Source organism: Capricornis sumatraensis, chromosome 14 (genome assembly GCF_032405125.1).
Source record: "Capricornis sumatraensis isolate serow.1 chromosome 14, serow.2, whole genome shotgun sequence".
Classification (NCBI taxonomy): domain Eukaryota; kingdom Metazoa; phylum Chordata; class Mammalia; order Artiodactyla; family Bovidae; genus Capricornis; species Capricornis sumatraensis.
The window spans coordinates 12,245,945-12,271,619 of record NC_091082.1 but is presented as its reverse complement, the minus strand read 5'-3'; the positions used below and the strand labels follow the sequence as shown (position 1 = coordinate 12,271,619).

At 54.1% G+C, this 25,675-nt stretch overlaps 1 protein-coding gene across 2 annotated transcripts; it reads left to right on the top strand.

Moving 5' to 3' along the window:
* Positions 1–2,760: 2,760 nt before the first annotated feature.
* Positions 2,761–24,881, top strand: SLC41A1 (solute carrier family 41 member 1). Of its 2 annotated transcripts, none has more exons than XM_068985704.1 (11): positions 2,761–2,812; positions 5,319–6,329; positions 14,459–14,566; positions 15,674–15,745; positions 16,377–16,521; positions 16,663–16,809; positions 17,392–17,539; positions 18,316–18,395; positions 18,881–19,015; positions 19,320–19,468; positions 22,373–24,881. In XM_068985704.1, exons 2-11 carry the CDS (start codon positions 5,955–5,957, stop codon positions 22,556–22,558), a joined length of 1,545 nt encoding a protein of 514 aa, XP_068841805.1. In that variant the 5' UTR covers positions 2,761–2,812; positions 5,319–5,954; the 3' UTR covers positions 22,559–24,881. The 2 variants fall into 2 exon arrangements, with proteins under 2 accessions (XP_068841805.1, XP_068841804.1); XM_068985703.1 differs by lacking the exon at positions 2,761–2,812 and adding an exon at positions 3,325–3,648.
* Positions 24,882–25,675: the final 794 nt, after the last annotated feature.

Sequence of the window (25,675 nt, the reverse complement as noted above, 5' to 3'; positions counted from 1 at the left end):
TTACTGACCCGAAAGGGCTTCCCAGGTGGCACTGATGATAAAGAAGCCACCTGTCAATGCAGGAGACAAAAAGAGACATGGGCTCAATCCCTGGATTGGGAAGATCTCCTGGAGGAGAGCATGGCAACCCACTCCAGTATTCTTGCCTGGAGAATTCCATGGACAGAGGAGCCTGGCGGGCTACAGTCCAGAGAGTCACAAAGAGCTGGACATGACTGAAGCAACTTCGCACGCACACACACACTTCTTCACATGCACACACGCACTGATACTAAGCATATAAACATATTCTATGACCCAGTAGAACTGATACTTTTGAACTGTGGTGTTGGAGAAGACTCTCAAGAGTCCCTTGGACTGCAAGGAGATCCAACCAGTCCATCCTAAGGGAAATCAGTACTGAGTGTTCATTGGAAGGACTGAGGCTAAAGCTGAAACTCCAATACTTTGGCCACCTAATGCAAAGAGGGGACTCATTTGAAAAGACCCTGATGCTGGGAGGGATTGGGGGCAGGAGAAGGGGATAACAGAGGATGAGATGGTTGGATGGCATCACTGACTCAATGGACATGAGTTTGAGTAAACTCTGGGAGTTGGTGATGGGCAGGGAAGCCTGGCGTGCTGCAGTCCATGGGATCGCGAAGAGTTGGACACGACTGAGCGACTGAACTGAACTGATGACCCAGTAAGTCTGTTTGTAAGTATATATCCAACAGAAATAGAAACATAAGTGTGCCAGTGGACAGAAACAAAATTGTTACAGCAACTTTATTCATAAGAATGCCAAACTAGGAACAACCTAGATGTCCACCAACAGAATAATAGAAAAATAAACTGTGGTGTATGCATTTAATGGTGATGAAATAAAACTCATATTTTATTACAATACAAGAAAAATTGGAACCAAAGTTTTGTCTGCCCATTTGGGCCTCCTCCTTCCCCTTCGGTATGTATTGTGAATACGCATTAACCAGAACTCCTTAGGAGATAACATCCCTTCTCAGTCTTGTAAGGGGTCATAATGCCCCACTACTTGCTTTGTTCTGCACATCTGGATAGCATAAACTGTCAATACATCATTCAGTGTATAAACCGTCATCTCAAAAACACATATAACTATGTTTTGCCCTCCAGCAGGCAGAACAGTCCTCAGAGCTTTCTGAAAAACTGCCTCTCAAGTTGTAATACTCAGGCTGGCTTGAATAAAATTTTCCATTTCTTTCTCAGATCATCTATTGATTTTTATTTTTTCATCAACAGCTGCAATGGCATACCATACAGCCATGAAAATGAATGAGCTACTGCTACCTTGGGCTTAAATTTCATAAACATAATACTGAGTGAGAGAAGCTCGACACAAAATAGTACCAACTGAATGGTTTCATTCATATAAAGTTCAAAAGCAGGTAAAACTAACATATGGGATTAGACAGAGGTTAATTTAGGAAGGACGGTGGGGTAGGGACTAGGGGGAGACATGAAGAGGGCTTTTGGGGTGCTGGTTATGGTCAAATTCTTGATCTGGGAGGCTGTCATGCAGGTATGTTCACTGTGTCGTTATTTGTTGACCTGCATATTTAGGATTTCTGCACCTTCCCACAGATCTGGTGGAAAATTCTATTTAAAAAAAATTTACAGGGGAAGGGAACTGCTTCAGGAGACTTTTTTTAAAGGAAGGTAGAAAGGGAATAGGAGGTGGATCAAGATTTTACATTCAGGTGGCTCAGCTGTATCAAGATGTAAAGTGGACAGAGAGGACTGCTGAATGGAGCAGGGGCAGGAATTATTTCCAGCCCTCAACTGAAAAGTCTCCAGACACCTTCGCCTTAATTCCCTACCCACCCCTACGCCACCGATTCAAGATCAGATCCTTCTGGATGCAGCCCAATGTTTCCTAGTCTAGCAGTTACTTTTGTATCCAGGCAGAAAGACGTAGTGTTCCTAGCCAAATTAGAACCTCAATTTTGACACAGCCATTTCCTCTACTAGGTGCTATAAGAAACTGCAGGCCCTGATGCCAAATGTCCCAGCAGCTAAACTGGAATAATCCTGAGGACTAGAGTGGGAAATAGGGACGAGACTGTGCGGGTTTGCGCAAGGGAATCAATTACCTGCTCTCGTTACTCTGTGCGTGCTGGGGTGCGTGCGTGTTGAGGGGTGGGGGAGAGGGTGCGGTATCTCAGAAAGAGGAAGAGGCAGCCAGAAGCTCCTAGCCAGCGCGGTGTTCTCTCCGCGGTGTTCTCTCTCTTCAAAACTCATCCGGGGGTCTAGAGTCACGCTCGAATGCACCCCTGAGCCACTTTCCGGGAGGAAAATGACAGGAAGGAACCACTGGTCACAGGTTCCACTGACAAGAGGGGAAAACCCAAGGGTGGCGGTTCCTTTTCGGGGGAGATCACACCCCGTACACCAAAAACATCCCCAAAAGGACTGGTTCTCCGTTTGCGTTGGAGAGGTGGATATACCCCAGGGAGGAAGTGGCAAAAGGCGAAATGGGAACAGCCCTCTTTGATCCCAGAAGGTGCGTCAGGGAAAGTTGGATTTTGTTTAGCCCGGGATGGATACATCCTTCCGTGCTGCCACCAGAATCAGCGGGTCAGAGGAACCCAGGCTCCCCTCCGCCCCGCCTCGGGCGGTGAGTGTAGGACCACAGCGGTGGTTTTGACCTCTTTTTCCTCCCTCCCTCCCGCCCGCCCATTTCCAGCCCTTCGAAGGCTGGGACTTTATTAAGGCCGGTTCCTTCAGGCTGAGCCACGCGCTGGCAGGAACGCGGCATCTGGCGGAAAGAGCGGAGGTGACTTCTGCCCAGCAGGTAAGAGGCTGTGTCCCCAAACAAGGTAAGTACGGTTCTCTCCGGGAACCGAGCCCGGGGCGCAGAGCAGCGGCAGGGTGGTTTGAGCCCCGGCGGTCAGAGCTGGCGGCTCCGCTGGGAGGTTTCCCGGTCTTGCCGAAGGCCAGAGGCACAAGGAAACAATTCCGTACCCAGGGGTAGACGCGTACCGGAGCGCACGCCTTTAAGGGGCGAGGGACGATCCCGGCGTGGGGCGGCGGCCCCACGCGGGCAGCGCGGGGACCGGCGAGCGGCCTCCGGCGCGCGTCACCCAGCGTACTGCGCCTCCCCGGCGCCCCGCCCCCGGGGCCGGGCCGCGGCCGAGCCCGCCCCCCTCGCCGCCTCTGATTGGGGGCTGCCGCTGTCCATCCGGAATCTATTTTTGATGGAATGGGGGTGCCACCCATTCTGCCCCAGATCACGTTTGCCGCTAGCAGCCAACCAGTTGGGCCCAAGTCTGCGGGCAAGAAGGGATTGGGGGCGAGCGAGCTCGGCCCCACGGCTCGCCGTCCGGACTGCCCCCCGCCCCGCCTGGGACGCGGCGACCTGTCCTGCCCGCCCGGGCCACCTACCGCTCGTGGAAGCAGAGCGGCGGCCTCGCTCGCCCAGCGCCGAGGCGAAATGTAGCAAGTCGGGTGCTGCGGCCGGACGCTCGCCTAGGCTGGGGTGTGTGTGTGTGTGGCGGGGGGCATCCGGGGGCCGAGGAGGACTGCAGAGGAGGAGGAGTGATGAGAAGAGGGGGACTCTTGCCTCCCCCGAGACCACGGGTCCCCGCCGCCAGTCGCCAGGCGCCCCCTTTCCTCCCGAGTGAGGGGCAGGTCAGTGCTGTTGGGTCTAGGGGGTGGGTGGCGAGGCCGAGGGACCTGGCACCCCGCGCGTTCGCTGAATCTGTTTGGAGGAGAGGCCGGAGGGCCACCCAGATACTTCTCCCAATCCCTGGGTTCGGGGACACGAAAGCCGTCTGCTTAGTCCCCTCCCCAGAGCATCCCGGGTCACTTTTGCCTCTTTCATCCCCGGGCCTAGGCCCGGTTGAAGTCTCTTTACTGGCAGCAGCGGATGAGGGGCTGGCTTCTCTCGCTCCGAGCCCTGTTTCAGGTTAGGTAACTTGCCAGAAAGCCGGGAGGAGGAGGACCGGTCAGGTTTTAGCGGACTCAGAAACTTTTCTGGCACAGGAGCCGCGGGCTCTCTCCTGCTCAGAGGTTTCTTCCTGGATCTCTCGTGAGGGTTTTTGAAAGAACTAACAGGACAGTGTTTAAGGAGACTGGAAAAGGGAGTCCTGGTGACGTGAGTGGCTAGAAAGAGAAAACAATTCCCGTGGGCCAGTTACTGGAGTTTGATCCACCCTTCCCCAAACTGGAGTTGACTAATTGTGTGTGTTTGGAATACTTAAGGACCTATTCATCCTTCCTAGGGAAATTCTCTTCAAACGTATTTTTTACTTGTGAGAGCTCTTCTGGTGGGATGGAATCGGGTGGGATCAAGGCCTGGGGATTCCTGTAGGCAAGAAGAAGTGGGGCCATTACCCTAAAGAGACATGCATTTGGGAGCAAGTACGTTTTGGCTTATGCTGCTTTTGTTTTTTATTTTGCTCTGTTTCATTTATTTTTTCCGATGGTGCTTTTTTGTTTTTGTTTTTTAAGAATTCCATTATATCCAACTCTCAGTAACCCTGGGGAACAGGGCAAACCTAGAGAACTGAGATGTGTGCATAATAACCACAGTGTTACCATCCTTCCCTTCAAAGTGAGATAACACTCTTGTTCTATCTGAAGAGCTCACAAGGCCAAGAGCAGGGGGAGAGAAGTAGCAGAGGCCTGGATCCAAGTCAGTGTCTGAGCTTTTTGTAACACTGTTGACTCTCAAGGGCAGGAGTGGGCAGGCCTCTGGCTCTTGGCCTTGGTCTGGCAGGCCTGTCCCATTGCCCGGGGAGTCCTCCCAGTTTGTTGTTTTTTTTTTTTCCTCAGGGACTAGGGTTTGTAGGGGTGTAGGGACCTTCATTCAGTAGTCAGATTCTCCCTGCTTATTTGCCTTATGACTGTAAACTATCGCTTTCTACAGCCAAGTGACTGTAGGGAGCTTGTGACTGAATTTGTAACATACTCCGCTGGGAGACCACATTTTAATAACTTTGGGTTCTTAATGGACATTCAAGAAGGGATATCCCCCAGGACATCCCTTCCCATCCCCCATTGCTGAGAAGGCAATGCCAAGGTCTCCTGCACAGCATCTTCCCCGTCCCAGGCTGGCCTGTCTCGTGGCTGTTGACCATGGTGGTGGTCCCTGGTGGGCAGTGCGTTGCCTGTTGGGAGGATGGCAGGACTAGTGCCTGCTGGGCATCCAGATGTTGCAGGGCAGGAATGGGGGTTGTCAGTGAAAAGGGAAGGGAAATAGCAAACTCCTTATGCCTGCCGTGGGGGAATATTCTCGCAGTAGGAGCTGTTTTCTGCAGTATCGTAACATTCCCTTGTCTTCCTTCTTCCCACATAAGGTGTTCCATCCAGATTCTTGGGACTGTGAGGACCAGGGATTTGGGAAGATACAGGGTCTTCCCAGAAAGGAAGAACGTCTCTGGAAAAAAGGAGAAAGAGGGCTGACACTGCCCTGGGACCAGCAGAGCCAGAGGAGCTGTGGGCAGCTGGCGGAGCCCAGCCAGAGGCCCCCCCAGGCCAAGTCTGCCTGTGGAAGGATCTGAACTCGGGCTGCTTGTCATCAAAGCAGGGCCACCTCAGAGGCTCCCCACACTTGACCCGGCTCTTCTGCTCTGGATGCCCCTGACTCTGAAGAGTCTGCGCTGAGAACCAAAGAAGTTAGGAGGCCAGAGGAGCTCCCCCCAAGAAGCTTCTCGGCCAGCTGGGTCGGGCACCTGCACCCATAAGCGCCAGCGGCAGCGTCTGGTGCCGAGTTTCCTGCTCCCCTCCAGCTTGTGGCTTCAGTGCTTGATGGGGCTGCCTGTCGGTGGATCAGCTTCTGAAGCGCCCGATAGGAGCGGAGAGCCGCGGGAAGCGGTCCCGCGGCCACCGCGCCTGCGTTCACCCCAAGACTAAGTTCTTTCCCGAGTCAGAAAGGGAGAGAGAGTGGAAAAACAAAGAGGAGAGTTCCCCCCTTCTCCTCCTCCCTCCGCGACATGTCCTCCAAGCCGGAGCCCAAGGACGCCCACCAGCTGAACGGGACTGGTCCCGCCGCCTCGGCCTGCTCTTCGGAGGGCCCGTGCCGAGAGCCCTTGGCCGGGACCTCGGAGTTCCTGGGGCCCGACGGGGCGGAGGTCGAGGTGGTGGTGCCTGAGTCTCGGGCCAATGCCAAGGGCCTCCGGGAGGAGGACGCCCTGCTGGAGAACGGCAGCCAGAGCAATGAGAGTGACGACGTCAGCTCCGACCATGGCCCCGCCGCCCCCTCCCCGCTCAAGGAGACCTCCTTCTCCATCGGGCTGCAGGTGCTGTTCCCCTTCCTCCTGGCCGGCTTCGGGACGGTGGCCGCCGGCATGGTGCTGGACATCGTGCAGGTAGGAGCTGGGAGGGCGGCCCTGGACACTGAGCCTGGAACCGTCTTTTCCTCCTGGGAGAGTCTCTTGGAGCTTTTCCTCCACCTCCCTGTCAGAAGCAGCTGCTGCTTCCTGGAACACTGTTTCCCTTTGGATCATGTCCTGTAGTCCCTTTCTACAGAAGCCCTGGGGAAGCCCGATAGCCCTGGGACAGGTGGTCAGGGCTGTATTGCTTAAACAGAAGCAGGGTTGATTGCCAAGCTCAGGCTTGGAAGAGGAGAGATGGAGCAGATTGTTGCCTGCCATCCCTCCTGGTCATTCCTGCTGAGCCCAGCTCACTAGGAGACATTTAGATCGTGGGCCTTCTCTTTAGGCTTTCTTTCCCCTTTATTTTGGGGGTTTCAAGGATACCCACAGTAGAAAGCTCAGTCTCAAGCCTTCCCTTCATCCCCCTGCTGGGCAGGAATTTGTCCAGCTGCCAAGAGGGTCTCAAATGAAGCGAGAAGGTTCTTAAAGGCATTTTGTGTTGCTTGTCTTCATGTAACCTTGGCAGACTCTTCTTAGAGAATGGGGGTGGGCAACATGCTGAGACATGATTTGGGGGGGGTTGGCGTGATCAGACATAGAAGTGCTGATCATGTGACAAATACGGGGACAAAATATAACTAAACCTGGGCAGAACTGTCTCTTCTCCTTGCTCCATACCTGTCTTTCACGAACCTGTGGTGGGCAAAGAGAGCTCTTTGTGAGGCTCCTACGTAGAATTAAGGACAGGAATTGGCAGAACCAGAAAGCTGAGAGCCAGGGATATGCTGTGTTAGCATATTGTGGGTTAGGACTTACCCGGGACCTCCAGGTCCCCAGGATGATTTAAAGCTATATTTCCAGCTAAAGATTTTGAAGTTAGTAAGACATATAAAGCTTTCTGAAAGTGCTGGGTTTATCTAAGTTAATCATTAACATGTATCAGATTCCTACTGAGTTCTGGGCTCTGTCCTAGGTACTCAGAGAAATAGAAAGGCTGGAGGTGATCTGGCTTTTGCCCTTTGGGCCTACCCCTGCCCCCTGCCCCACCCAGTGAGTCCTTGGCCATGGAATCTCTCAGGAGGATGTGGATTTCAGCAGCCCCTCGCCTTTGCCAAGCCAGCCCTACAAACAATGCATATGATAATACAAAGTCCTGCTGGCGAGTCTTACCAGGCCACTGTCCCAGGAAGCAGGGTGGTTGGTTCTAGGAGGTTCTTTGAATGGTATCTACCTGGACCACTTTGACTTGAGACCTTAGGGGGACCCTGCTCCTTTGATTGCCTCTGAGGATGGTGTTTATATCATGCCTTCTGTCTCCCTTAACCTGTCTCTTTGGGGATCATTCCTCATGGAGGTTGGGATGCCAGTCTGGAGCGGAGAGGGCAGGCTTTGGATTCCCCACCCTGGTAGCTGAGAGGAGGAGAAATCAGACCAGGGTAGCAGTTTCTCCACCTGTGGCCTGGGTTCTCGTTCTCAGAGGTTTCCAGTTCTGGTTTGATGCCTCCAAAGGGGTGTAGAACCAGGGTCTGATGGTAACATGGGAGGGGTTATTTTATTTTCTAGAAGGTAAGAACGGCAGTGGGCAGCATCTGTTGGACTCTTCTGTGGACCTGTGAGGTTCGAACCATAACTGTCCCCATTGTGTAGACAGGGAACCAATGGCTCAAAGGGATTAGTAACTTGTCCTTGGTCATTGGACCCAGAACCTATGTCCTCAGCCTCTATAGCCTTTACCGTGGCCGTGGTTCCAAAGTTGGTTAAAGACTCCAGGAGGAGTCTGCTTTTTGTCTTTCCTTGAAAAACAGGGTAGACTGGAATCTGGAACAACTGGAGTTATATTCTAAATGAGCAAGAACAAAGATTCTTTGAGGGCCACTCCCTCCCCTTCTCTTACGCACTCAAGGGAATTCTAGAGCTGGAAATGACTTCCGGCATCTTACCCCTTACCCTGAGACATTGAGAAACCCAGGTAGGTAATCTTTGGAGCCTGCCCAGTGTGCCCACAGAGGGCCAGCATTTGCCCTTGGTGTGGCACCTTGGCTCACCCCAGAGCCAAGGTCCAGTTGGTATGGAGGAGAGTGGCTGCTTTGTCTTTGTGCCTGCCCCCAGCCTTCTCCCTCAGCGTGTGTGGAGCAAGCCCTGCAGATGGTTGCAGTCGAGTCACGGCAGGGATGGCAGGAGCAGAGAAATCAGGGACTGCAGGAAGGTTTTTATTCCGTATCTAAGGGGGTGAAAGAGGTGACTGGCAATCTTGGGGTCAGGAGGAGCAGGACAGTTTCTAAGGATTCAGATCTGCGTGTTCCCCTCACAAACTAAGCTGAACTGCAGGGGGATGGAGGCCTCAAAGCGGCCCTTGGGAGGAGCTGGCTGTAGGGTGTCCCCTGTGTCTCAGAGCAGCCGAGCACAAGGTCTGAGGCCCTCATTTTCCCCACTGCTGCAGAAGCCCCAGTCTTTTCCCCAGGCCCATTTCTGTCTCCTCTTATATGCCCTCTCTCCACTCAGTGTGTACAGCCACCTTTGCAGTGAGATAAGGGACTGATTACTGGCCCAAAGTAGGAAGAGGTTAGGTAGACTGCAGTCTGCTGCAACCGCCCCACCGAGGCTGAAGTTCCCGAAGCATTTGGGAAGGAAAGTGGGACTGGGCCCAGTGTAGGAAATGAAGGGGGTTGGGTTGGGGAGCCTCCATCCTGCAGAGGCCTCGCCCAGCCTCCTGGTTTAGTCCTGGGCTGCCCCAGGGCACCTCACTCCCCTCTTCTGTCAGCCCTTGGAGGGATGGGGGTGGCAGGAGGTGGTGTGCCAGCCTTCCCTGGAATTCTGCTGCTGCTGCTGCTGCTGCTGCTGAGTCGCTTCAGTTGTGCCCGACTCCGTACAACCCCATAGACAGCATCCCACCAGGCTCCTCTGTCCCTGGGATTCTCCAGGCAAGAACACTGGAGTGGGTTGCCATTTCCTTCTCCGTCACTTGAATTCTAAGCTGTGTTAAAACAGGTGAGTCTCTCAGCTCTTTAGCCTCGCTCCTCATGTGCTGAAGATCCCGAGGAAAGGAGACACCCCCTCCCCCAAACGCCTCCTCCTCTGGCTTTTTTGTGTGTACAGAGGAGTCTGCAAAGGTGAAAGTGAATGGCAAGGATGGCTTTGGGGAAGCAGGGTGGAGCAGAAACATTCCTCCCTGGCTGGCCTGCCCCCAAGGTTTCAGGTATCTGCCTCCCTTATCACACTTTGCCCAGCCTTCTGTCCCCAGGCGCTGCCCTGAGGGCCTCCTCCTTGGACACCTAGAGGATGCCTGCAGGTGGCAGGGAGAGCCTTAGGTGCCAGCTGAGTTTACACTCATCGGAGCTGACTCAGTCCTCAGCCTGAGAGTCAGCTCCAGCTCAGCTTCCCAGGTTCTCCTGCAGTTCTTGGAGCTGCTGGGGATCTGAGCTGGCTTTGTGTCTTTGACTCCAGCCTTTCCAGCCTGTGACTTTCTTCCCTGCTGGGCAGAACACTCCAGGCAGACTTGGTTCTCTCTTTGGGGCCAGAAGAGATGTCAGATGGAAGAGAGAAGAGGAACAGACCAGGGTGAGACAGCAGTAGGGTCGCTGAGGTGTGAAACCTTTGGTGATGAGTCAGGATTATTGTGGGGGTGCCGCAGGCTCATCCCTCCTCCGAGCCATCAGGAACCAGTGAGCCCCATACTGCACCCCCCCCACACCATCCACAGACAGAGAAGGAAAGGAAAGAGGAGCCACATTTCTGAGAACCAGTGAAATCTGCCCCTGTGTGCCATCCGCATCTCCCGCCAAGGGCTTCCTGGAACGTGTCCTTTTCCATCCCCAGCAGAGCAGGAAGGCGTGGGTGAAGGTTTGGCTCATGGGTCTGACTTCAGGGTCAGATACTTCCAGGCAGGGTGAATAGGTTGGGCCTGAGTTAGGCCAAAGCAGGAAGGAGACACACTGGTCCCCTGGCCCCTGTCTCTCTACTCGCTGCTCATCTCAGGGCCAGCCTACTTCCCTGGCCCTCCCAGAGCAGAGCCTCCATGTCAGAGGCTCCCCTGAGAGGCTTTTGTGGGTGAAGAAAGGATGTGTGTAGCCACTGGCTACCCTGACCAAGTGCCAGCTCAGGGTGTTGCTGGGTGGGGGGTCAGGTGGTGTGAGGGTCCAGACTGTCTCCTGGCAGGCCCGGAAGACAGGGGCTGCTATCATGGGTGCCGATTCTACTTGCTTGTCTGTCCGCCTCGCTGCTAAAGCCCCATCCCTTTAGGTCCTAGTGCAGTTGAAGGAGAAGGTGTGTGTGTGCTAAAGGGGTGCAAGGATTTGAGGATATTTGTAACCTCATATATATATATACTTATAGTATGTCTTAAGTATTAGTATATAATATAGTGGCAGCTAGAGGGGTTAGCTGAGCTTCATATATTATTCTTTTTTCTTATTCATAAAGACAATATTCCTTACAAACAATCCAGAAAATATTTCTGGCATACACTTGGAGTATTTCTTTCCGGGCTTCTTCACCCTGCCAATACACACACATATTTTACATACGCCTACCTGCAGATCACAGCGTTTCACAGAACCGGAGGCTTGGAAGCTGTGAGAGGTGGGTGTTATGCAGTGAAGAGGGGATATGAGGCTGGGCTCTGAGAGAAGCTTCCAAAACTGCCAGTCAGCCACTTTTATCGGGAGGGGGTGATGTCGCAGAAGGAATGCTTGCTCTCAGCTACGTGTCCAGTCGAGGTGAGGGAGAGCGGGGCAGCGCGGGGGACGGCCCTGCCTGCTGGGAGCTGGAGCCCCAGCGGTGCGCACCAGCCTTGGCCAAGAGCAACAGTGCCTGAGCTCCAGAGCACATGGGGCTCGTGGGGCCGCCTCCCCTCCAGGGGCCCCAGGGCCGGGAAAGGATGTGCCTCCCTCCTGGCTCTTCCTGTGGGTGTCTGAAAGCTCAGCAACTGTGGCAGGGAGTCAGGGGGTTTCCTTCCCATCTTTAGTTTTCAAGAGAGCACCTTCCCTGAAAAGATTCCTATACCTTCCACTGTGAGGGGCTAGGCCAGGAGCTCAGGGAAGGGTGCACTCTAGCCCTAATGAGAGTGTCCTGGTAGGGACCCCCACTGTCAACACACATACCCCCATACCCACAGGAAGAACTCTGACAAGAAAAGAGAGGTCCTTGCCTTTATCGGACCCGGTGTGCCGCCTCCCCCAGCCTCAGTCCCCTCTGATTTCCGTGCTCCTCTTTTTTGTTGTGGTGGTTAAATTGTGGTTAAAAAAAAAACACACAGAACATAAAATTTATCCTCGTAACCATTTTTAATGGGCAGTTCAGTGGTGTTAAGTATATTCACATTGTTGTAAAATAGGTCTCCAAAACTCATCTTACAGAGCTAAAACTCAATGCTCTACACCTAAACATCGACTTCCCTTCCCCCCTCCTCCCAGTCCCAGGTAACCAGCAAGCTACTTCTGTTTCTAGGAAGCTGAACACTTCAGATACCGCGTATGAGTGGAATCATGTAGGGTTTGTCTTTTTACGACTGGCTTGTTTCACTCATTGTCCTGTCCTTAAGGTTCATCCATGTTGTTACATATAACAGGATTTCTTTCCATTTTAGGGCTGAATAACTTTCCCTTGTGTATGTAAGACTATGTTTTGTTTATTAATTTATCCATCAGTGGACACTTGGGTTGCTTCTACCTCCTGGCTATTAGGAATAACGTTGCTATGACCACGGATGTGCAAATATCTCTTTGACACCCTGCTTTCAATTGTTTTGGGTATAAATACCAGAAGTGAGATCGCTGGATCACAGAGTAGTTCTCGTCTTAATTTGTTAAGTAACAGCCATACTGTTTCCCATAGTGTTTGAGCCATGTTTCATTCCCATCGACAGTACTCAAGGCTTATAATTTCTCCACATCCTTGTCAACACTTGTTATTTTCTGTTTTTTGAATAGTTGCCATCATAACGAGTATAAGGTGATATCTCACTGTGGATCTGATCTGCAGCCTTGCTTATCATTAACTGTAGTGTCAGTCCTGGAATTGCCATTAGGGACCATCTGATCTGGCCCCTGAAGTGTACATTTTACAGTCAGGAGCTCAAGGCCTTGTAACTTGTCTAAGGAGCCCCTGCTGGCCTCTGTGGGACAATGTTGGGGACAGAGCACGTGGCCCACCCTTGTGGTCTCACGTGGGAGACCAGAGGCTGTCAGGCCAGTGCCCTTGCATTTTGCTCCCTGACCTTGGTAGTCTGATCAGCCTGCATATCTCCATCTGGCTGCCTGACCCCTCCCCTCTCCAAACCTGAAAGCTTTCCTTTTTTTTTTTTTAATTTATTTTTTAATTGAAGGATACTTGCTTTAGAGAATTTTGTTGTTTTCTGCCAAACATCAACGTTTCCATTCTTAGAAAAGGAAGCACAGAAAGGAACTCAGGTTGCCCTTGGGGCCAGGGAAGGTAACTCAATCCCAGCATTTCTTGCAAGTCTTCAGTTTCAGTTGCAATTAAAGTAGCTTTCAAATAGCCAGTCGCGGCTCCTGCATTTCTCCTTCCCAGCACTGAATATAGTGCTCTCTGAACCTCAGTAGTGCCCTCCTTTACAAAACAGGGATAAGAATAGCTCCTACCTCACCAGGTTTTTGATAAAGTAAAATGAAAAACTGCACAGAGAGCCCTTAGCCGGGCACTCAGTGCAGACCTAGAAGACACTAGCTGGAAGAACGGACCGGAGAGTGGAGCCTGACGGTCTCAGGGCCGGAATCCACGCGCCTGTGCTCTTCCCGCACCAGCAGCCCTCCGTTGCCTAACTGAGAGACTGCGGGAGCTTTCTGGGGTGACAGGGCCGAGGAGGAATGACAAGCCTCTTGCAGACGAGCCTTCTGAGGTTTGGAGGCCACCGTCTTCATTCAGAGCCTCTTCTGAAGGAGAGCGGCTGTGGCTGAGGCCCAGAGCCCTTGGAGATAGAAGCCAAACAAACTCTCTAATCTCCTTAGCCCCATGGAGCCCAGCGCTCAACAGCTGAGACAACACCACCCGAGGCTGAAGCCACAAAGAAACTAGACTGAAGGCGATTTGAAGGGGGATCGCGCTGGAGTTCTGGGGTGTAAGCCAGCTCCAGGGTGACTCAGCTGCATGGGTCCCCACCGTCTTCTGTCCTGGCTCCACAAAGTAGCCACAGGAAGCAGAGCCAGGCTGGGGTCTCCTGGCTGGGGGAGACCCTCTGCACATCCCCGGTTCTGGGTGGCAGGAAGGGGGCTATGTTGTTTGGAGCATCATGGACTTGGTTTGCTTCCAGGATTCCTGGAGGAAAGGCGTCTGACCAGCTCACTCCCTGCTGATTCCACTTCCTTCTCAACCCCCTGCTCCCAGACTCTCCAACCGTAACCAAGCAAGGGCTCGTGTGCCCACAGCACAGAAAGCCAAACTCTCATTGCAGGTTTGCAGCAAAGTAAGGGCATATGGCGATGGCACCCCACTCCAGCACTCTTGCCTGGAAAATCCCATGGACGGAGGAGCCTGGTGGGCTGCAGTCCATGGGGTCGTGAAGAGTCGGACACTGAGCGACTTCACTTTCACTTTTCACTTTCATGCATTGGAGAAGTAAATGGCAACCCACTCTAGTGTTCTTGCCTGGAGAATCCCAGGGACAGGGGAGCCTGGTGGGCTGCCATCTATGGGGTCGCACAGAGTCGGACACGCCTGAAGCGACTTAGCAGCAGCAGCAGCAAGAGCTTACTGCAGGACACCAGGCAAGGCGAGGGAAACAAGCCTCAGAGCCTCTCCCACTTGGTCTTTGAGTGAGGAGATTTAAAGGGAAAGAACAAAAAAGCTCTGGTAACTCATCTCACCCAGGAGAAACAACCTGCGCTTGTAACAATGTTATCACTGATCTCAGCAATCTTAGTCATCTGACTCTGGCAGATTGCTGTTTAGTTAGCACAGGATTGAGGTCAGAAGGGGCACGAAAGGGACTGAATTCAGACAGGGACAGGAAAGGGAATAAAGTTTTGGATAGCAACATTAATCATATACTTGGAGCAGAGTTTATTAATTAATCATAAATTCACTTTCAGGGGACTCAGTTTCACTTTCAACTTTGATGCCAGCCCTGTGGGGCCCTGAGATTCCTGGGTTCTGTTTTCCCCTTGTAGCACTGGGAAGTATTCCAGAAGGTGACGGAGGTCTTCATCCTGGTGCCTGCACTGCTGGGCCTTAAGGGAAACCTGGAAATGACGCTGGCATCAAGGCTTTCCACCGCAGTGAGTGTCCTGGCTGGAGGGAGTGGGGCACACAGAGACTCAGGCACCACAGAGCCTGACCAAGCGGTCACTGCAGGCCTTTCTCAGCTGCTCAGGTCCGCAAGGTGGGTCCGGGCTGGAAAGGCTCAGGGAGATCCCGGGCTGGTTGTCCTGCCCCTGGTCAGGGGCTCCCTGCTCAGAGTGGTTCCCAGGCTCGGTTTCTGGAGGTCCCAGCCATCCCTGGACTCTTGCCCCACCCCCTGCTTCGCAACCCGCCTCGTGACTGTTTGTGCAGCTTTGCCAGGCAAGCATCACGCTGGTCCCTTCACCTGCACAGCCGGGGGCCTTCTCTGATCTCCAGCCCTGCTCTGCAGCTGGGCCGGAGCAGAGCCAGGCCTTCCCAGCCCCCTCCCACCCCGCTCCCTCTCTCCCACAGCAGCTTGCTCTTCTGTAAGGGAATCGAGGAAGAGGGGCGGCTTGTCACTCCCACCTCCCACAACCTCTTAGATCAGCCGTCGTGGTTCGGAGACTAAACCAGATTCAGGGCCATGGGGCGGGAGGTAGGAAGCGGTAAACCGTGGGAGGCCAGGGGAGCCAGGTGGCAGGGATGTCCCCGCATGGCCATGAGCCCAAAGAAGGGAGCAGAGAGAAGTGGCAGCCTGCCTAGCCCTCCCTATCTTGCCCTCCTGGCCTGCTCCCAGCCACCTCAGTCCTTCCCAAACACTCTCATGGCCTCTGTCCTGCACCAGCAGCTGACCTGTTCCCCTTGGATGGCCAGCTGGCTTCAGAGCCAGGGACTGATCGGTTCCTTCTCACCCGTATGGGGATGAGCTGCCCGGATAAGCAGGGCAGAGCCCAAAATCGGCCTCTGTTCTGAGAGGAGGGGAGAAGAGGGAGCTGCCTTACGAGACCCCTGGCCACCCCCCAGCCAGAGGCAGGAGCTCAAGGCAGTCTTGCGCCTTCCCTCTCATCCAGCCCCTCCACCCTGCTTCACTTTCCCTGCGGGTCGCACCCTGGTCCAGGGTCTTGGGGCACGTGCACCGTCTGCTGATCCAGGCAGGATCCTAGCGAACGGCGCTGCAGGCTTTCCCAGCCTGCCGCTCCAGACCCTGGTCCTCCCTTTCCCAGGCCAACATCGGACACATGGACACACCCAAGGAGCTCTGGAGGATGATCACTGGGAACATGGCCCTCATTCAGGTAAGAGAGCAGGGACCAGGCCGGTGGGGCTCAGCCTCCTTCCTCCCTGGGCAGGAACGTGACAGACCTAAGTCAGCACCCACTGGCTCCTGAGTGAAGCTCCAAGGTCCTGCTGAGCTGCCTTCTCCCAAATGAACTCTGGGAGTTTTTCCCGATTTCCCAGGAAAATGGCCAAGATCAGAGGGATTCCCAGGATCTTCAGTGTCAGTTCTCTGCTTGCAGTGATGCAGGAGGCTTGTGTCCCCCCGGCTCACATCAGGAGGAGACTTGGAATGCTGAAGGCCCTTGACCACTTTTGTCCCATGTCCCCATGAGGCTGCACACTTTCCGCACCAGGAGTTCCTCCCCTTGAGTCCCAGGCCTGTGTCTGGATGAAGTCTCGGGCTCTGTGGGCCCTCCCCAGGGCCCCAGAGGAGCGCTCATTCAGCCAATAACATGTCCTGGGCTCCTGCAGGGCGCACTACTGGTGTGAAACTAAATAAATAAAGGCATCATTCCCGCCTGGGAGGACTGGACAGGCCAGCTCTGCCTGCCTCCTGGAGCAGCTGGGGGCAGGAGGAGGGCTGGTTGAGTGTTCTGTGACCTCAGCTGAGAAGCGCCCTGCTCCCTGAGTCATGGCTCCCCTCCCCAGGTGCAGGCCACGGTGGTGGGCTTCCTGGCGTCCATCGCCGCCGTGGTCTTCGGCTGGATCCCTGATGGCCACTTCAGCATCCCGCACGCCTTCCTGCTCTGTGCCAGCAGCGTGGCCACGGCCTCCATTGCCTCCCTGGTCCTGGGTAAGGAGGGCGAGGGAGGGGCAGGGAGGAGGCAGGGCGGTCCCAGAGGTGTCCAAAACCGGGCCTCTCCCGTCTCCCTCTCGGTTGGTGGATGCCCCGTCATCTCGTCTCCCCTGCCCGGCCCCTCTCCTTCCTCCCCAGGCATGATCATGATTGGAGTCATCATTGGCTCTCGCAAGATTGGCATCAACCCAGACAACGTGGCCACGCCCATTGCTGCCAGCCTGGGTGACCTCATCACCTTGGCACTGCTCTCGGGCATCAGCTGGGGACTCTACCTGGAGCAGGGTGAGGCTGAGGTCACTGAGGACTCGACCAGGGTGGATTCCTGGGTGGGACTGGGAGACGTGGCAGCGCTTTCACACACGTGTAAGGGTTTCTCCTCTGTTCCTAACCATTTGGTTGGAACACAGTTTGTAATAGTTCCCTGCCTCACAGAGGTGAAGCTGAGTTCTTATCTCAGATTCATGCAGGCAGCGGGAGCAGGGGTGAAAAGTATCTCAGAAATATATTTGGTCCTATGGAGGGGTAAGGGCAAAGGAAAGGAACTAAGGCTGGAATCTGCTTGCACAATGAAAGAGAGGAGATGGAGATTTTTCCAGGGATCAAATCAAGAGACCTAGGATCTGGTCTCTGCCCCTGATAAGCTCAGTGTCTGAGGAGGGTTCACCTTGGTTTCCTCATTTACAGAATGGAAAGGGCTGGCCCCCGTGTACCTCCCGGGTTAACAGCGAGCGTCAGATGAGTAGATAGCTTTGCTGGCAATTAGCGTGGTGTTACCACTGGCCTGTTGGGATTTTGCAGGCTGAGCCGAGGGGAGGCTGGCAGCAGGGAGCCCGCGCTCACCTGCGTCTCCTCTCCGCCTCTCAGGAATCTGGCAGTACATCTACCCACTGGTGTGTGTCTTCTTCGTGGCCCTGCTCCCCGTCTGGGTGATGCTGGCCCGGCGGAGCCCGGCTACAAGGGAGGTGCTGTACTCGGGCTGGGAGCCCGTCATCATCGCCATGGCCATCAGCAGGTAGGCCCGAGCCCCCACCCGCCACCCTCCCAGCTCTGGAAGGAGGCAGTGCGGCCCGGACCCTAGAAATGCCTGCAGGAGTGGCTCAGTCACGTGCGCTTCTATTGGAAGTGACGGAGCCGTGTGGAGGGGTTTCATTAGAAGCCACACTGGCTTAGGGAGCTGACTACGCACAGCTGGGCTCAGGGACGTAAATGATCGGGCCCCAGGATTCTCCGTCTCTCAGCTCTGCTCTTCTCCGTGCTGGCCTGCAGCTTCAGGTTCGCTTCCATAAACAGGCAGAGAGAGATTCTTTCCCTAAACTCTTCTGCGAAGTCCCGTTATAGAATTTCACTGACTGTCTGTGAACCAGTCACTGTGGCCTCAGAGATGTGCTGCTCCGACTGCGCGGGCCTGGGGCCGCACCCTCAGGGTTGGAGCAGGGTCACGCAGACCACAGTGGCCGAGTCTGGGAGAGCTGGTTCCCCGAGGAAAAGTCCAGCCTTCTTACCAGAGGGGAAATAAACACTGACTGAGCAGGCAGGGTAGCCAGCAGCTTCTCACGCCAACTTGGGAGGTGGTTGAAGGAGGTGGCTGCCTGACCCAGCAGCACCAGCTTGCCCGGGGTGCTGTGCTAGGGTGAATGTGAGGGGCATCTGCTGGCTCTGGCAAGGGGAGGCGAGGACTGGAGGACAAGGGACTCCCGGGAGCCGCCTCACTGCCCACGTCCAGACGGACCTGCGGCCTCACCGCAGGGACTGGAGCAGAAGCCTTCAATGGTCTTTGTGTCTATGCAGTGTGGGAGGCCTCATCTTGGACAAGACGGTCTCAGACCCCAACTTTGCAGGGATGGCTGTCTTCACACCTGTGATTAACGGTGAGGTCTCGGCATCAGCTGCCACGGGGGAAAGGAGAGGGCTGGATCAGAGGGTCTGGGGGCTTTGTATCAGTCAGGGTTCTAGCAGGCAAGAGAGTCCAGCTCAGAGAGTTCAAGACTTGGACTGGTTCCTGGAACCGGTGCTTGAGCAAGGGATGCTGGGTCCACCTAACTTTGGAGAGGGACTGATCATTGCGGGGCTTGTCCCCTGAGCTGTGCGTGTGACCGCAGGTGCACACGCTGTCTGGGTAGAGAAGTCAGGCTCCCTGCATCTATGCATCTGTCCCTGCCCACGATCTCTGCCCGCCGGGGCTACAGGGGACTGCTGTGTCTCCATAACTGGGAGGATGGGAGGAGCCTTGAAGACACCCTGGAAAGGAGTCTCCCTGCTCAGTGTCTCCGTCTTCTCCTAGGGACTGGTGGATGGGTCACGCCCTCCCCGCTCCCCGAGCCCGCCACAGCTTAGGATTCGCGTGTCTCCACAGGTGTTGGGGGCAATCTGGTGGCCGTGCAGGCCAGCCGCATCTCCACCTTCCTCCACATGAACGGGACGCCAGGGGAGAACTCGGAGCAAGCCCCCCGCCGATGCCCCAGCCCTTGTACCACCTTCTTCAGCCCTGGTAATGCCAGAGTTCCCGCCTCCTGTCCTGGGTTCACATCATCACTTAAGAAACAGCTGGAGCCCAGTTATGCAGGTTCTCCTTGTCTGTTGGGCTGTGTATGCCAGCTGTCCTAGAGGGGGAGCCCAGGCAGGAAGGCTGGCCTTTCCTGGGGCACCCTGGGGGCTGGGCGCCGTGGGACGGATGCAGACACAGTCCGCCGTCTGCTGCCCTGGCGTGCAGCACGGCGCCTCCTGGCTGTGAAAGGCCTCCTGGCACCAGATGGCCCCCTTCTCGCCTCACGCCCCTTCTCCGCTGGTCCTAGATGTGAATTCTCGCTCGGCCCGCGTGCTCTTCCTCCTCGTGGTCCCAGGACACCTGGTGTTCCTCTACACCATCAGCTGTATGCAGGGTGGGCATACCACCCTCACCCTCATCTTCATCATCTTCTACATGACAGCTGCTCTGCTCCAGGTGCGGACAGGCAGGGGCGTGGGGAGGGCCAGGGCCACCCTGCAGGGCTAGGAAGGGAGGGCCAGGGATGGTGTGGAGGGGGCTCAGGAGAGCAGACCGCAGTTCCAGCCCAGCCCGTAAGAGGCCGTGTGGCTTTCTGTGAATCGTTTCACTTCTCTGAGCCTCAGCAGCACATTTGCAAATCGAGGGGAGTGAAGCAGAGGTGCTGGATTTCAGGCAGGTGCCACGCCCACTGGCCTGGCCACGGGGCTCCATGTGACTTTGCTCACGTGCTGGGCTTCCTTGGGAGATTTCACTTGAGTAGAGGATTTCACGGCTTGAGAATGTGTCAAAACCACTGCGCTAGACTGTCTCTAGGATCCCATCCAGCCTTCCTACTCTGTAATACTAGGATGTTTTCTCCCTTGCTGTTCGCTACCTTTTTTCAGGTTTTTATTTTGAAATCAGTATGTATTCATAAGAATTTGCCCCCCCCAAAATGTGCTGAGAGAGCCCATGTACCCATTACCCAGCTCCCCACAGTGGGAACGCCTTGCATGATTATAGCACAACACCAAACCCAGGAAGACAGTGTTGGTATAATGCACAGAGCTGTTCACACTGCGCCAGTTTTACATCCAATCTCACGTGTGTGTGTGTAGTTCTGTCAGTCATAGTTCAGGTAACCACCACCACAGTCAAGACACAGAACAGCTCCGTCACCACAAGGCTCTCTCATGCAACCCCTTTATAGCCAATCTAAGCCTTATTACTCCATTTTCAATTTCTGTAGGTTTGTTTTTTGAATAGGTTAGTTCAAACACTTTGAAAGGGTCGATAGAGAAACCCCACTGACACATCTTTGCTCCCCTCTGGGCATGCACCCAGTTCTCTTCCTCACGAGCCGTGGGTGTCCTCTGTTGCTCTCTTTCTTTTTTTTAATAGAGTTGACTTACACCGTTGTGTTAGTTTCTGGTGTACCACAAAGTGATTCATACATAGAGACATAAAGGATGCGTATATACGTCCTTTTTCATATTCTTTCCCATTATAGTTTGTTACAAGATACTGAGTCTAGCTCCCTGTGCTTTATAGTAGGACCTTCTGTTGATCTGTTTCTCTTGCGTATCCTTCAGGCTCATTCCATATGCAGGCAAGCAAACACACATATTTTTCTCATTTTACTTTGTTTTCAAACACATGTATTATTGGGTGTCGGGACATCTTGGCCAGGTCTGGGCCAACCACGTGCAGTTTCCCCACAGCTGTTACCCCAGTTGCGAGCTGGGGTGAAGCGCGCGTTGCAGAGCAGGAGTGGGTGTGGGCGCCCAGGGCCTGTGGCTGGAGGGCGGCCCTCGGCCACCTTGGAAAGGGCGAGCCTGCCTCCGTTCCCCACTGTGAACACGCCAGGGGCCACGCTCACCTCCTCTCTTCTCCAGCTGGTGCAGGGCCAGGGTGGGACTCCTGATCCCCTCGCTGCCTCCTCCCGGCATGTTGCCAGGGCCTGCTCGGGAGGCTGGAATGTGGAGACAGCTGCTGCCCGTCCCTTCCTGGGGCACGTCCCGAAGTCCTCTGGCCACGTTCTTTATTTGAGACCATTCTGCAGCTGCTGGCAAGGGTGTGAAGTTATGGGGGGAGGGGGTTCGAGGGGGCTGTCCCTCACTCAGGGTCAGGGCCACAAAAGTCCAAGGCCGCTATGTGCAGGGCAAGGCAGAAGGTGAAGGATGCTGAAACTGTAACCTCTGCCTTCCTTGGAGAGAAGACCGGGGAGTAACCAGTTTGCCTAAATTTAGGTATCACATCTGGCTTCCGGATCCCCCAGTGGGCTCTGGTTCCAGGAACTAAGCCCCTTTGGGCAGAATTTGCATACCACAGTATTTACAAAGTACAGTCAGGAGTAAAACCTCCTAAATGACTGTTTCAGAGCTTTACCGTTAGAAACCATTTCATTCTTGCTCAGATGCAGTCATCTGGGGAGCCCAACTGCCAGGAATTGTGCAGAGTATAGAGAAGACGCAGGCCTGTGGACATCTCCGTAGTAGTCTAGGTCAAGTGCATCGCCAACGTAAAAGTGCATGTAAATCTCGTTAAAAGGCAGTTTCTGATTTAGGAGATCCAGCATGAGGCCTAAGAATCTGCATTTTTCACAAGCTTCCAGCTGTCGATGCCCCTGGTCCTGGGCCCACTAGCAAGGTTCTAATCTAGATCATCATTAATTATCTGTAGTAACGGAAGAAAAGCAAGGGGCAGGTACATCACAGCAGCAGATCATCCAAGGTGTCTTTTGAATTGATATGCACTATGTGCTTGGTATTCAGCTGACTTATTCCTAACTCTGTTTTGCTAGGACTAATGTTAAAATAAACTTGCATTTGAGCAGAATGGGAAGGGTCAGGAGGAAGGCAGCTGGGGATAATCAACTGTTACTCGGACAACTGTGCCGGCAGCAGCCTCTCACACTGTCCTTATTCCACTCTGCTCTGAGGACAAATCCCTCTCTGAAAAGCAAACTCCAACCCCCCAGCCGCCTGCTGGGCTCCCACAGAGGCCAACATGGCAGGAATTGGAGTGACCCGAGAATAGGATGACCCAGAATCAGAGGCAAGAGGACTGAATTCCTGCAACAAGTAGGATGTTGATTAGCAAGCCTCTTGTCGGGTCAGTTTGGGAGCAGAATGTAATGTAGGCAGCTCCGGAGAACAGAGGCACCTTCCTTCCCAATGAACTCAAATTCCTTCGGTCATCTGTTCGAGGTGGTCACTGTGGGCTGGAGAAACAGGGGTTGTGGAGCCAAAAAGATGAGCTGACTTGCTTAAGGACTGGCTGCAGCTAGCTGAGCCTTGCGGTGCAGTGAATGGGGCAGTCGCGTGGCCTCTGGCTCCCCCTGGAGAGGGGTGGCTGTAGGCTGGCCCTTCTGTCCTCCAGGTGCTGATCCTGCTCTACATCGCAGACTGGATGGTGCACTGGATGTGGGGCCGCGGCCTGGACCCAGACAACTTCTCCATCCCGTACTTGACAGCCCTGGGGGACCTTCTCGGCACCGGGCTCCTGGCACTCAGCTTCCACGTCCTCTGGCTCATCGGGGACCGAGACACAGATGTCGGGGACTAGCCCGGTCACTCAACCTTCTCTCCACCTGTTTGAAATTTTTTTCAAACACTTCCTGTTTGAAATTTTTTGGGGGGCAGGGGGGGCGGTCTTCTTCCCCCGCCCCCATCCCACTCGACACTCCCATCTCTTTCTAGGACTTCACGTGGATACCGAATTCTCATTATTTTCAATGGGAATTTTTATACATTGAGCCAAGTTTGTAGAGTAAGAATTCAGACAGGACAGAGGGACTGAGGTGAACAGTACAAGTAGGTGTTTGGGACAGTCACCAAGTGCAACTGCATGGTGGGTGACTCCAGGGGAGAGGCCTGGGGCAGGGGTCTCCGTCTAGGATGTGGGGACACTTGGTTTAGCTTTAGCAAACTCCAGTTCTGGTTTGGGGAGTTTGTCTTTGTTTTCTCCTTCTTTTTGGTTGAACAGAGGGATAAATGTCGCTTTCCCCTCCCCCCACACATACGTTTTTCTAGAAGTGGACCAACTTCAAAGCCCTAAGCAAGAGACAGCTGCTCCTAGCGCCAAGTAATCCTAGCCCTGTTCTCTGCCCTGCTCTCCAAAAGGATGAGGTGAACTCCTTAAATTATATACTTGCTCCTTACCCACCTGCCTGATAAATACCACCAGCCCCTCCCTCTGATCTTTTTTCCAACTGACTGTCTCATCCAAGAAGAAATGAGCCGTGACCTGGTCTCCCTGTTGGCCCACGTCCACCCATAGGTTTGCCAAAATTGACATCCTCCCTGGACCCAAAGACCTGATTCTTCTTCTCTGTTCACCTTTATCTCTAATTATTTCTAAGCATGACCTTCCTTAGAGCTTGCCACATTGGCTTCCAAGATTAGGGACGGAGAATGGGTTTGTGGAGAAGCGCTGGGCGGTTGATGGGTGTTTCACTGCTGCTGTTTGTCCCGGGGACATAACCACATGGCCCCTGAGAATCTCTTGCTTCCTGAAATCTCATTCTTTCATGCCATGGAGGTCAGTTTTCCTCTCTCTTGGCTTCTGCCCACATCCATCGTGTATTCATTCACTCATTCAGCAAATACACCGCTTCCCCAAGAGGCGCGCTTCTGCAGGCAGTCTGACATTCACTGAGCGCTGTTGATTGAGCGCCTACTATGCGTCCGGTCCTGTGCCGGGTACTGACTGGCCAGAGGAAACAGTCCCGCCCTCGCCTCATTCCCCAGGCACAGAGGCTGTGTGCCCTTTGCAGTCCAGAGAGAAAGTGTCCCCACTGCACTTTCCTCTTCGTCCAAGCAGGGTCTGCGTCTTGACGCCGCTCCTGGCTCCCACCTGCGTGCAGCACTGGTCACAGCTCAGGCCCCGTGGCTCAGCCACTCCTGATTTCCCTACACTACCCTCTCTCACCCTCGCTTCCTTCCATCTCCTCACCAGTCACCGGAAAGAGGGTTCAGATCTAGAAGGCCAGACATCCACCCACCGCTTCCAGCTTACCCGGCCCAGGAGTGGGAGAACACTGGGGCCTCTGCACCCTCCCAGCACGTTACTGTGAACAGGTCAGAATTCTGCTGTGGACAGACCTGGGCATTTGGATGCAGGTTTCTTCCAGCCTCTCTGTCCATAGCCTGCCCTTCAGCTCTCCCCCTCTGTCAGCTAAAGGGCCTGTCTCCAGAGGAAGGCCAGGCAGTGACCCTGCCTCTTAACACCACCCTGCCTCACCCCAAGGAACTTGCCCTACCCTCTAAAGATGCTTTCTCTCTCTGCATTTCCACCCAAGCCACCGGCCAGAGCCTAGACCCTTAGACTTGGAACTGTAGAGGTTACTCAGCTGGGGCTGCCCCCAGCAGAGTTCACTGACACCAGCCTGGCCTTGTTCCTGCTCTTCTCGGGCCTTCTCCTATCTCGTCATCCATCTGCAGACATGTTTGCACACAGGCTCTTGTACAGGCATCAGAACCAACTCCTCTGCCCCCCAAGGCTGTGCCCCTGTGGTTTGCAGTCACCCCCGCCCCAGGCACTCACCCCTTTCTCCTCTCTGGAGTTCAGCCAGGCTGCCCTGGAGGAGTCCGGTGTACCCTCCTTTGCCAGAGAAACAGGAAGGTAGGCGTGCCCCAAGCCCTGAGGATGAGCAGAGGGAGGTCTGCAGGGCGAGAGGGAAAGAAAATGAACTTCATGACTTTCATGGACGATCCGTCTCTTTTCCCCCGATTGCACAAACCACATGGACTTCTGGCGTGGCTGTGGGGAGCAACATTGGTTTACTCTTACATCCTTAAAAAGTTACAGAACTGTGTCCTAAGAGAATTATTTATAGTGACTATAACTGAATTGACAAATGTCAACATAACTGATAAATTATATTTGGTAAAATAAAGAGGACGTTTATTTAGGTGGTTGGTGGCTCCTGTGTGTCTCATCCAAAAGCAGCTTCCCCTGCTGTCTTGGGCCTGCTCTGTGTTCCCACCCCTCCTTGCATAGAAGTGGAAAGAGGCCAGAGAGTGACAAGAAACAAAATCGCTCTTAAATACAGAGATGTGTGATAGGAAACAGTCGTTTCTTGAGAAGCAGCCAGTGCTGCTCTGGGGCACCCTCCCTGCTCTCCACACACTGACTCGACCCTGGTTGGGGTGTTGGCAGAGGGCGCACCTGGGGGTTAAGAGTCCTTCCCTGCAGAGGTTTATCCCCTGCTTGGGCCACACTAACAATAGCTGTATTTGTTGAGTACTCGCACTTGCCTTCACCATGCTCAGCACTGTAAGTGCTTAGAAATGTCTAATTGACTGCAAAGGGTTCAGAATCTGGCCTGGATCCAGATCTTCTCATTCTGTTTGTGTGACATTGGACAAGCCGTTCACCCTCTCTGAGCTTCAGTTTCCTCATCTGTACGGATACCTAGGGTCGTTAGGAGACTTCAATAAGATAATTCACAGGAAGCAATAAACACTGTGCCTGGCACACACCAAACCCCAACGTAGTCGTCAATTTAAAGTGAAAGGGAAGTGGGCCAGTCTCTAGACAATGTCAATACACTGACCATAGGGGTGAACCAGGAGTGACCGGGGAGCAGGCGGATGGAAAGAGCGCCTGACCAAGTCTTGAGGGTCAGGGAAGTCGAGGAAGCCAGGAAGAGTAGCAGAGAGCAGCATGAGAGGAGGGATG